This window comes from Ictidomys tridecemlineatus, chromosome 14, assembly GCF_052094955.1.
Source record: "Ictidomys tridecemlineatus isolate mIctTri1 chromosome 14, mIctTri1.hap1, whole genome shotgun sequence".
NCBI lineage: Eukaryota > Metazoa > Chordata > Mammalia > Rodentia > Sciuridae > Ictidomys > Ictidomys tridecemlineatus.
The window spans coordinates 48849044-48862204 of NC_135490.1; the positions used below are offsets into that span (position 1 = coordinate 48849044).

At 33.0% G+C, this 13161-nt stretch overlaps 1 protein-coding gene and 1 pseudogene across 1 annotated transcript in view; both read left to right on the forward strand.

The window, feature by feature from the left end:
* The window catches only part of LOC144370373 (zinc finger protein 519-like), a 33130-nt gene extending 21818 nt beyond the window's left edge, over positions 1–11312 (forward strand). The window contains exons 3-4 of the mRNA XM_078031113.1: positions 9996–10056; positions 11026–11312. Coding sequence (XP_077887239.1) covers positions 9996–10056; positions 11026–11062 — 98 coding nt within the window. The 3' untranslated portion in view covers positions 11063–11312. The remainder of the gene's footprint in view (positions 1–9995; positions 10057–11025) is intronic.
* LOC144370643 (uncharacterized) lies at positions 1517–2552 on the forward strand (annotated as a pseudogene).
* Positions 11313–13161: the final 1849 nt, after the last annotated feature.

A 13161-nucleotide genomic window follows, 5' to 3' on the forward strand; every position in this document is an offset into this window, starting at 1 on the left:
ACTTGTGTTGTAGTTGTTTATATAGAATTTTTGAGGTAATCTCAAGCATTATACATGAAACATTAAAATTGGATGACCTAAAGATTCAGAACTGCCAGTACTAAATATGTATCCATGAACAATTAAATCAGAAAATTGAAGAGATACTTCTGCTTTTGTGCTTAGTGCAAACATTTTTCTCAGTATTAAAGCTAGGGACTCAATGTGTGTGCCCATCAAAGTCAAATGTGTAAAAATATGTACTTATATACTATTATTATTTAGTTACAAAATATTTTGTCTCTTAAAGTTTTATTAGAAATATATGCAGGACTTTGAATTAAGTGAAATGTGGCAGGCAGATATTAAGTTGTAGGAGCATTTGATTTACATGTGGAAGTCAGAAATTTAGTGAGCAAAATTTTGCTCACCAGGCACTGTGTTTTGTGTAGGGTTGATATTATAGTCAAAGTCTCCATATTTTTATTTTATAGTTGGGTCAAGAGTTTTATTTTACCACATAGTGAGTGTATTATGTTCTTCATAAATACTAGTAGAAGGAATAGAATACCATCTAAGTTAAAAATTGATAATTATATGAAATAATGATTGTATTAATTCATTCTAATTAGCCCTTTTACCTTGAATATATAGTATAAAATACCATGATATATTTATAAATAAACAAAGTTGTATTTGAAAATAAAGGAGATTCTCATATCACATGAATGTAAAAATATAAAAATCAATTTATTATATTTGACTGTCATGTGTTGAATTCATCCAAGTATTATGGCCATAGGCTATGCATGGTTTTTATAGTCTTTTAAAAAATGTTTTTATGATAAATTTTATAGACATATATGTGTATATTACTTAGTAAATTTTTTGTTCATATTTCTTTTTTAAGAGTCCATTGCCTCTTTACACTTGGTGAATATTTATGGTGTTATCACGCAAAATCTACTAGTTATTTTCATGTCTCTATGTATTGTTAGACAAAAAACATTTTTTGGACACTCTTTGAAAAAGCCAGAAATGTTTGTATATGTTTTACATTTCTCTTATTCTACTGACAGTGCAGGTAGCTGGCAGATATTTCCTAAATACACAATACTATTTTATGAAGGACAAAAGGCTGTTAATGATACTTTTCTATACTTTATTATATTACTCTTCTTAATGATGTACTCCTCTGGGATACTGTGGTCTCTACAAGAATTTTGGTAATATTCTCAAAGTAATTTTGTCTGTACATTTTTATTCAACTAATATGTTTTTTGGATTTATGGTGACTTTGGACTTACTAATCTGCTACACTCCTGATGTACTTATTTTACCTTAATTTCATGTTATGTATGCAAAATATATTTATCCCAGTCTAATAGGTATTTTTTTGTTTGAATATTCTTGGGTATGTCCTAATCATACCCAAGAATATTCACCAGAAAAGGACCTAAAACATATATTTCATGAAGTGATAAGTGCAAAATATAGAAGTTGTGATCTTGACTATTTACCACAAAAGAAAATATGAAAAACTACAAGTGAGAGTGAACACCAGAAATCATATAAAAAATCAGGCCTTGTTCACCACCAGAGAATTTACACTGGAGAGAAGACCTACAAATATAAAGAATGTTGCAAAGCTTTTAGTAAAAAAGGGTCTTATTTACCACAGAGGAAAACACAGTGGAGAAAAGCCGTACAAATATAAAAAATGTGGAAAAGCTTTTGGTCAAAAATCAAACCTCATTCGCCACAGGAGAACTCACACTGGAGAGAAGCCCTACAAATGTAAAGATTGTGGCAAAGCTTTTGGTCGAAAATCAGACCTTATTTACCACAGCAGAACTCACACTGGAGAGAAGCCCTACAAACGTAAAGATTGTGGCAAAGCTTTTGGTGTCAAATCAAACCTTATTTACCACAGCAGAACTCACACTGGAGAGAAGCCCTACAAATGTAAAGATTGTGGCAAAGCTTTTGGTCGAAAATCAGACCTTATTTACCACAGCAGAACTCACACTGAAGAGAAGCCCTACAAAAGCAAATAATGTGGCAAAGATTTTGGTCTAAAATCAAACCTTATTTGCCACAGGAGACCTCACACTGGAGAGAAGCCCTACAAATGTAAAGAATGTGGCAAAGCTTTTACACAAAAACAGGCTTTATTTGTCACAGAAAACTCACACTATAGAGAAGCCTTACAAATGTAAAGAATGCAGAAAGCATTCAGTCAAAAATCACACCTTATTTCCCCCACAGAAGTCACACTGGAGAGAAGTCTCACAAATGCAAAGTATGTGACAAAGTTTTTACTCAAATATTACACCTTATTTGCAACAGAAGAATTTACACTGGAGAGAATCCTTACAAACATAAGGAATGTGCCAAAGCTTTTAGCAATAAAACAGGCCTTATTTGCCACAATAGAACTCACACTGGAGAAATAGCCCTACAAATGTGAATAATGTGGAAAAGCTTTTAATAAAAAATAAAATGTTATTCACCACAGGAGAAGACATTCTGGTGAATGTGAAATGTAAATAAAGTTATAATACTTTTAAAGAAAGACTAAACCTTGGGGCTGGGATTGTGGTTCAGTGATAGAGTGCTAGCCTCGTGTATGTGAGACCCTGGGTTTGATCCTCAGCACCACATAAAAATAAATAAGTGAAATAAAAGTATTGTGTCCAACTACAACTAAAAAATAAACATTAAAAAAGAAAGACTAAACCTTATTAACAACAAAATTTATACAGAAAAGAATCTGTACAAATTGAAACAATGTAGAAAGCTTTTAATAATTAATTAATTATTTTCACCACTAGGCTACTTATTCTGGAAAGAAGACATATAAATGTAGAGAATGTAGAAACATTTTAAATTATATATCATATATTACTAGACATCAGAGAAAACACACTGGAGAGAAGCTCTACAAATGAGACCATTGTACCATTATTCTAAGAAAGGGACAACATTTAATCCTCACCACAATAGCATAGTATTGAGAAAGTTTTGAAATGTGAAAATTGACAATGTGACAATGTCTCCAAAATTTATTCACCAATACTAAGAACCTGTGGATAAATACTGGTTAGAGAAAATACAAATGGAAAAAAAAAATTGTAGCTACATGTTTCTTAAACACTGCTTATTTTTGGAGAATTCATTGTGATCAGAAACTCTATTAAATAATATATCCAAAATGTATTTAAATTTTAAATTCATTGAACATCTGAAAACTTATACTAGTAGTGAAAATTGAATGGATTTTGTCCAAAATATATGCCTTATATAATAATGAAACATTTATAATAAATGTGAGAGTATAGTAAAGTTATTATCTATATATATTACAATTTGATGTATATGAGGATCAGTAAAATACAGAACTCATTTAAGTTTAAAAAGCAAGTAGTTGTCTTTAACTTTTGCTTAAATTTATTAAGCGTTATCAAGTTATTTTATAGAAATATCAGTCATAAATATCATACATGCATAGTGAAGAAACCTCATTTTTGAAATAATATAATTGTTTTTCTAAATCAAAAATTACTATTTTCACTTTTGAATACTGAGAAAAGAATTATATGAAATCTATTTTTGATGTTTAACATTGAAGTGTAATATTTTAAACTTTAAGGTTTTTTTTTTGTATTTCAGTTTATGTTAAGGTATTTTTATACACTGAGCCATATTCTTAAGCCCTCTCTCCACTTTTTCAAATTTTGAGACTGTCTTGCTAAGTTGCTTGAAACCACACTAAGTTGCTGAGGCTGAATTTAAACTTCTGAAACTACTCAGCTTCCCAATTTGCTTGGATTACAAGCATGGACCATCATGCCAGGTTTACAGTGCATTTTTTTACCTATATTTACCTTATGTATGCAAAATGTCTTTATAACTGAATATTTGTTTATATGTTAACACTCATGTATTGCATCCTGTTGTTAAATGACAGACATAAAAGTGTTCCACTTGACTAAATGTTCTATGTAACAGTAAAACATACTGTTGAGTAAATAATACTTTAGCATCTGTTAATACTTTTACACATTTTAATCAAACTTAATGTGGAATACAATTTGCATAAGTCAGATCATTATTTTTTTTTTCTGTTTGTATTTATGGTGAAATTAAGAGTTATAAGAAGGATATAGATATAGGAAAATAAGCCCCAGATTTTCATATGTTGATTTATAAATTTTAAAATTTTAACTTTTTAACATTTCCTAGTGATTTTAATAGCCTGAATTTCCATAAACTTAAAGGTAGCTCTTACAGGAGAGAAGAGCTTTATCTTTCTTGTGTGCATAATGGCCTTTCTAGACTTCATCCTCATTGGAGACATTTCACTTTTCTGTGAATGAGGTCAATGATCAATGTTTTCATGTACATTAGTAAATTCTGACATCCTTGTTATTCTATAGGTAGTGTTAATTCAGGGCAGAAATTAGAGAAATGGATGTAGAGTCAAGGTTGAGTGAGGCCTTATACTTATGACAAAATAATCAATGAGTATGTTTTATAGTCTCATTTTCTGAGGACCAAGTAGTAAGAGGTAAACTGAGAAGGTTGTATGTAAAGATTACGTTACTTATCATAAAATGTTGGCTTTTCAGCTACAATAGGGTAAAAGCTTCTTATACACAGAATCCATACAAAAATCATATTGAATATCATTCACAATTTTATTACATAGAATTCATGAAGAACTGAGTTTACAGCAACATATGCCTAAGAACAAGTCTGGGGACATTGTACACTTCCAATATAGACATATTTATACCAATTTAATTATACCTGAAACTACAATAAATGAGAAGAAAAATCAATTGAATAAACACAACAATATAGAAATAAAAACTTGTAAAGACTTAAGCAAGAGATCAATAGTGGATGAAGTGCAGTTTAGGGGGAAAATGGACATATAATCAGTTAACGGTAATTGAAGAAAGATAAGTTACTCACTTGGAGCTACAACAGCATTTGAAAGAAAAAGAGTCACAAAGTAAGCAAAGATTATTCACTTCCATTTTTATGCTTTGTAATATTTTCCCAAAGTTTTCTGCATATTTTATTGCAGTCAAATTGGGAAACAATCCAGAAAGTTTAAAAAGGAAAGTATTGCTCCTCTGGTTTTAAAAGCAAGAAAAGAAATAGAGATTTATTGAGCTAGAAAAATTTACTATTTAGAGTTTAAAAAAAAGAACTGAGATTGCCAGAGTCTAAGTATAATGTATTTCAGCCATCCCTGGCTTCACAGATCATTTTTGCTTAACAAAGAATTTGTTCACGTATGTATGCTTAAAGAACATTGCTGTTTTTAGTCAGTCTTTTTCATTAATAACAATGATGTACCTTTCCACAGTATCCAGCCACAAAAACACATAATTTCAGAAATCTTCTCATTCATCCTCATATTTTTCCACAATATTCACCAGGACAAGATAATATAAACCTTTTGGCAGCCCCATCAAGGCATTCACTTCTATTAATTTTAATGCCAAACATATACTGCTTAGAAAAGTATGATACATGGAACAACAAAATATTACTTAGTAAAAATAATTTTTTTCATAAAAAATATATCCCAACACTTTTTCTTGGGATTACATTATAAAAATATGAGGTAATGATACTGTGTATTATGACCTTAGGCTATGAACCTTAAAATTACCTTAAAATACAAAAGAATATTAATGTTTATTTTTAAATATAGTTTTTATATTTCAAATATTCAAATTCCACAGCAATCAATGATACAAAACATGAGAAAAACAACTGCAGTTTGATGTCTCATCATGGCATTTCAATACATGCTGTAGATTGCCTGTGGCTTCCACTTTTAATTTAAAAACAATAATGACTTTCCATACAATTTGGGTGAAGTGGAGGACAAAATCTCCTGCATTGTTTTCCTGGGCAAGCCATCATACTTGAAACAACTGAACCCCAAATCAAAATATGTTTACATCCTAATTATATCAGTTCTTAACTCATCTAGCATAAAACAAATCCACTTTCTTCTGGTTGAATATCTTGAGCTCAAAGATATGTTACCTTGGAGCTAAAATAAGTATGACATAAATAATTAGGTATTTTTTTTTTGCATAAGGAAAAATTTGATTTTTCTGCCTGTGAAGATCTACATTTCTTTTCCTACGACGGTATTATGGTTGATGGTGACTTGTGTGATTACAGGAAGCTTAAAATGTGTGTTTGAGTCCTTTCACTGGTAAAAAATACTATAATTTGTTCTCTAATAGGAGACTCAAAATGGTGCTATCATTATTAGTGATAGTTGCAATGCAGTGAAACTACCCTGATTAAATATGAAAAGAAACTCATAAAAAAGCCTAAAAAAGATGGACAGGAATCTAGTTCATGCTGTTGGGACTTGTGAGGTAGATGAAACTACAGAAGGCTCATGTATTCTGGTCCTTTTCCTCTGGCCATGTGTAATGAACCATAGGATTTTGTTGCATGCAACCCCTAAAGAGTTAGATTCTTGGAAAGTGGAAGTTTGCATTCAAAGGACATTTATGGATTCATATTAAAATTCAGCTTTTTAAGCCAGGTGCAGTGGCCCATGTTTGACATCCCAGCTGCTTGGGAGGCTGACACAGGAGGATTGAGAGTTCAAAGCTAGCCTCAGTAACTTAGAGAGGCCCTAAGCAACACAACAAGACCCTGTCACTAAATAAAATACAAAAAATGTGCTGGGGATGTGGCTCAGTGTTTAAGCTTTAGGTTAAGCATAAGTTGTACATGAGTTCAATCCTTGTTACAAAACACACACACAAAAAAACCCCTGCTTTTTGAATTGATAACATGACTTTATACTATGACTGGCATTCAAGTTTCTTTCTTTTATTGTTTTTACTCTTTCTTAAGATTGGTGGAGTACTCTCCAATAAATATTTTTCATCTTTTAAAATAAACTTTAATAATGAAAAAACCCTTTAGTCTTAGTGCAAACCTGACTTTTTAAGTTCTTTTTAATACCTTATGACTAGCTGAGTGAAGATTTGAGCCACTGCATGCTTCTTAAGACATGCATTTCAAGGACAGGTATATGGTAGGTTCCTTGGAGTCTGCTGTGCTACTGTTGAATGGAGCAATGGGCCCCTCACTCATCTGAATCCACTCGGATGCTCCTGAGCTGGATGGAGTGGAGCTCACTGAAGTTGGCTTCACAGAATCTGTTGACTAAAGTGAGATATTTGATCTTATCTTATCTGCAGTGCTTATAGGGTGACCAAAGACATGGAAACATTGATGATTTTGAGAGTAGAGTGGATATCTACTCATATGCCAGAACTCCAGAGGCTTAAAGTGAGTCTCTCTCAATCACAGCAGGAAGGAGAGTCACCCTATGTACAGAGACAAAATGATCTGTAAGAACTACCATGCAGAACTCCAGGTGCTATTGACTTAGTCAGCTCTGATTAATAGGTGTTCATGCTCAAATGATACTCACAGGTAATCTCCGGACCTTATTTCAACCATCATTAGTGTTGTCTAATCTTTCACAGCGTTTTTAAACAATGTTATCTGTTTGCTCTCTTTTCTTCTCCATTTCCTGCTAGAAGGGAATCTGGGAAGCAGAGCTGACACAAAGGGGAGAGGGGAGAAGGCGGGAGAGCTTGGCCCAGACTTGTTACTGGTGGCACTTAGGTTGTGCTGCAGCCTCCAAACAATCCGGATTTTATTATACATTTACATTTCAATAAATAACAGCTTAAATCATATTTTAAGAAGGAAAACTCTGACTCCAATTACTTAAAAAAAAATATATATATATATATATTTTGATGGTGTTTGGGATTAAACCCATGACGTTGTAAGTGCTAGGCAGCACTCTCCACCTCATTTACATCCTCAGCCCTTTTATTTTTTATTCTGAAACAGGCTTGCCTGGAACTTGTGATTCTTCCATCTAGCTGGGTTTATAGGCACATACTACTGCACCTGGCATATTCCTACTCCAGTATTTGCAGTTTCAAGATGAGCAACTAGAGGTCCTGAAAGTTTGAATTCTTTGTACAAGTTCTCTTTGTAGAGAGAGTGTAACTAAGATCCAGATCTCTGACATTCTGCTCCTTGCTAATAGATCTGACACAAAAATAAAGTTCAAGGGGATGACTTTAGACATCTTTCATCCTTGAAGAGAAACCATTTGTGTCACTGTCATCTTACATGAGACTATATAAGGTACAAATAGAAAACTGAAGGTTTTAAAAGCTGTTTTTGACTGTGACCTGCCATTTTATGGAAACTATAGTTACACATTTTCTGATAACCTCCAGAGAATGCAGATACACATACAGTTCTGATTTAGAAAACAACTTGGTTCATAACTTGTTTTTACAAGTGAAATTAGAATGTCCCAAACATAAGCAAATTTAATGTTTCTAAATATTTGTTGAGAGCATTTTCTAAGCAGTTTTGCAAGGCAGACTGTGGCAAATGTTCTGCTAAGTAATACGCTAAATATATTTCTACAAAGTAATACTTGTATTATTTTCTAAACATTTTCTTGAGCTTCAAATAGTATGTAGCAGTAGTTGATGCTATGTAAGGAATTATGAGCCTGTTTACCTTGCTTAGTTATAACTATAGTGTTCCTAAAAAGTTAGTCATCAGGAATGGTTTAATTGGATCAGTACACAACTGAATACCATGATTTACTCCATACTTATATATAATTATTATATGTTACTTAAAAAGATAACATATCAATTTTAAAAGGGGAGAGTGGTAATTTGGTTAATGAGCAGTAAATGTCATCATCAGTAAAGAATCTGGATTGCTTACATAAATTGTTCTTCTAGATTTAGTAATATCAAGATTAGTTATTGAGGTGACTATCTTACTTATTTAGTTTCTTGCTATAGGCATGCACTATTTTGTTTGCTGTTATCAATTTCTCAACCCAAGTGAGTAAAATCACGCTATGAGGATGAAACTGTTTTCAGACATTTAATGAGGCTGGAATTAACATCTAAAGAAAAAAAGAGCCATTTACTTTGTCCTTCTCTGTAGAGTAAGGTTTTTCATTGATATTATTTATTTTGACTCATGTTCTATGTAGAACTGTAATATTTGGGTGTACTCTTATTGGGGGGGAAGTAATGGGACAGAATAGAATATAAAGTCTGTAATTTAAAGGGCTTTTGAGAGCATCGAGTCAGCCACTAACCTGCATTGTAAATCTTTGATTGCCATTCAGCATTTCTCTGCTGGAAAACTTGCAGCTGTATGAAGCTGAGTTCTTGTTAAAGCACCTTTTGATTTTGTTAAAGATCTCCAACAGTTGGCTTATCTGATCTCTTCTAATGACTTTCTGATCCAGTCACCTAACAAGTGTTAGGTTTTGCAAATGAGTGCTCTGCTAGTGATGGGGAGCTGAGCCATGATCTGCCTTCTACTGGGTGCCATGGAAGGTAAAGACAGGAAATAACATGATGAGTACTCTAGACTGCATGGAGAGGAAGGTCTGTGGGCGAGTGAGGAGGGAGTTGGGAGACAGTCTTAACACTGGCTGATGTTTCTGCTGGTTTTGACTTAGAGTCAAGGTTAACGAAGAATTTGGAAGAGGAAGCACTCCTGTATCAGCTCTATTGTCGTAGGATATGTAATAGGTCGAACCCAGAGCCACTCGTTTTAGAGACAGACCCAAGACAGACCCTCTACCTACCTCTGCTCATATAAAGATGTGACAGGGTCAAACAGAAACAGTGAAGTCTTTTAAATTTGAATGACATTTTTTATTCCCTATTCCCTTTCCCTCTGCTTGTGACGTTTTTATTTTTTTCCTTTGTACTCTTCCCCCATTAGTTCCAGGTACCTAGGATTTTACCTGTTTTCTAAATCTTTAACCTTAGCAAAAATCACCAGTAGTCTCATGCTGAGAACTATTTCATGCAAAGTTTGGAAGTTCCAAACCCTTTATATACCTTACCTTTTCACCAGCAATTAAGTTCATCTTTGTATTTTCTCAGAACTCAACACAGACCCAGTGTGCTGGTACAGACCCATCCCCCAATGCCAGCCACATGCCTGGTACGTATTGAATGAATGTGTCAGCATGTGAGGAGCAAAGAAAGCATTGCAGTGACTTGTTAACACAGTATTTTAATGTAAGGCATTAAGATGATTATCCCAAGGATTAAGAGAGTGAATATCAGAGGAAAGGAAATACCAGTCCTTGGTGTGTTGAGGTAGAAGCCTGTCAAGGGACTATTAATTTGCCCAGAGTTGGAGAATTGGGATCTTTTTCTTTTAAGGTTTGAATGTCAGAATATTTAATGGCACTGCTGATGTGAAAGATGACTTAATTTTCACATAATATTGTAAAAAATAGTCATGGTTAAAAATAAATCCCAGAAAACTCAGTCAAAGAAAAGAAAAATAGTATCATAAAACAAAACAAAAGAAAAGAAAAGGAAAAAAATGGTGTTTGTTATTTAAAATAATGTTCCTTTCAATCACATATGTGAATTGCTCACTGTTTAGGCCTAAAACCCATGTCACCTAGTAGATTTATATGTATCACACTTGCTAGATAAAAGTTATTTGATTAAAACAAAGAAATTTCTCATTTTTTTTCTTTTATGGTTTATTATGCATGGTGATGTGCATCTAATCCTTAAAAGGGTACAGAGATTTTTATTTTAGAGGTTGGATATATAACAGGACCCATGCAGACTCAATTTCTCATTCATTTGGAGCTTACAACTATCACTGTTGATAGGTCTTCCTCTGGAAAACTTTTATGTTTTGTGGAAATGTCAAAAACCCATGTGCAATTTTCTTCAAGTGAGGGTAACTGATCAGATGTGTTTTTCAAATTCTCTTTGACATGTGGATTAGGTATTAGGCTAACAAGTGTTCAGGCACTTGGTTTCTTGTGATTCCAAAACAAACAGAAATAGTAATGCAAAACCCTTCAGAATGTTTTTTTGTTGTTGTTGATAAAGAATAAACCCAGGTAATACCAAGTCTGCATAAATTTACCGTTATTTAAAACAGGCCACAAGGAAGTCACATGACTAAAGGACATAAATAAGGAGTAAAACCTTCTACATACAAAGGCCAGCTACAGCTCCAAATGGGCCAAAATCATCACAGAAAATCTGACGTGTGTGCTCATCACTGCCTATTTTCATATGTATTAGGAGCAAAATCCACCTGACTGTTCCTAATAATATAGTTTCTAATTGTTCTTTGCTGTTTTTGAATAAATATTTCAAAGAGGCTTTTGTATATTTGTGATGAACAGTCTTCCTAGAACTAACAGTAAAAATGCATTTACTTTAACTCTCTTTCTATGTATATCTGGTCCAGTAACAATGTCTCTTTTTGCTACAGGGCTAAGGCAGTTTATTTCTCTTACAGGAAAAAAAAAACCTCCTAAAAATCAGAATTTATTCCCCTTTGAGAGAGCTCTGTTAGAAAGCTATTTTCCTCTGCCTTTTTTGGCAAAAAGAAGTTTTCTTGGGATGTGAATTTGCTCCATTTGCATGTGTGGCCCAGAGGCCTCCTACAGTCTCAGCTGGATGGTCCCTTGGAAAGGGAAATAGCTAACATATCACATTTCATGATGAGGCTGCCAGATTGTTGTTCCCCTTTATATACCTCCTAGTTGTTCTGCACAAGGGACTCCCTAGGGTGAAGAGGAGAGACAAATGAGGTGTTGAGGGGTATAATAATTTTGCACAAGGTGAAAGGATAAAGGCCACAGGGATACGTCATATTAATTAGTATGTGTGTGACACAATTCCACCAGTGGAAATGAAATTTATAAAATTTATAAAATGGATACACCTCATAGATAAATATCACTCCAATGCTGCACTTCACAGCTTTTTCCACATTGTATGGAAATTACTTCATTTTTCATGACCTTATTAAAATACATTATGGAGATACAGTTGGATATGAATTTAACTACTTAATCTCAGTATGCTCTGTGTATTTAAAAATACAATGAAAGATCCATTTCTAATATTTCATATTTAGACATTTGCCATACAGTGACAAGTTATGAAAGGAAAGAGTCTTCTATGGTCCATTTAGTAAAATCCCTGAGTCAAGTCTAGTCTACAGTAATGCAAGAGGTAGTGTTGTACATTATCTAAAAAGTACAGACACACATTTGCTTCTAGAATATACACTTAAAGTTTTTCTTTTAAAGGCACCTGAGCCTTTTTTAAAGGAGAGAGAGAGAGAGAGAGAGAGAGAGAGAGAGAATCTTTTTTTTGTAGATGTAAACAACACAATGCCTTTATTTATATGTGGTGCTGAGAATCGAACCCGATTCCTGCCCAAGCTAAGCGAGTGCTCTGACATTGAGCCACAATTCCAGCCCTACACTTAAGTTTTTCTGCATATTCACATTCTGAATTTTGCTTAAGATGATACAAAACAACATTTTTGTAAGAATGACACAATTAAAAGACAAGAAAGCCTTGTAAATGAAGAGTATGCAACTCTTTAGTATTAAATGCAAAACATAGTCTATAAATGAATGAGAAGAGTAAATAGAATATTAAAAATTTCTCCACTTTGTTAAAATTCCTTGACAAAAGTATGAATTAAATATAATTTAAGGCAAATGAAACAATATGAAAGTTTGCATTCTGAATACATGCAATCAAGTCATGGTTTTTGTTCTTTGATTTTGGCCTATATCTCAATTATTTTTATGGGCAAATAACAGTGCATGTGTTTTAGGATTTTCATAACTAGAATGTAGATAAATGTTCAAACTAAAGAGGCAAATTTTTCTTACTCTTTTATCTTTCTTACTAGCTTCCCACTAAACTATTCTTTAAAAAGCAACATAACATAATATTTTCAAACTTAACCATTTTTTAGCATACAGTTCATGATTATACGCCAATTTTTTTGTATTTTGAATTTCAATTAATTTTTTAAACTGATATGTAAAATAAAATTATATATATTAATGGGGTTCCCTGTAATGTTTTGATAAATATATATACATTGTGTAATCAAATTACAAAAATACTCAAAATCTTTTCTCCTAGCTATTGGAGATAAACAGTACACAATTGCTATCTGTACTTAAGGTGCTGTTCTATTAACTGCAACTTATTGCCCAGTGATTAACCTTCCAACTCTCCTGCCCTCCCCTGCTCTCTC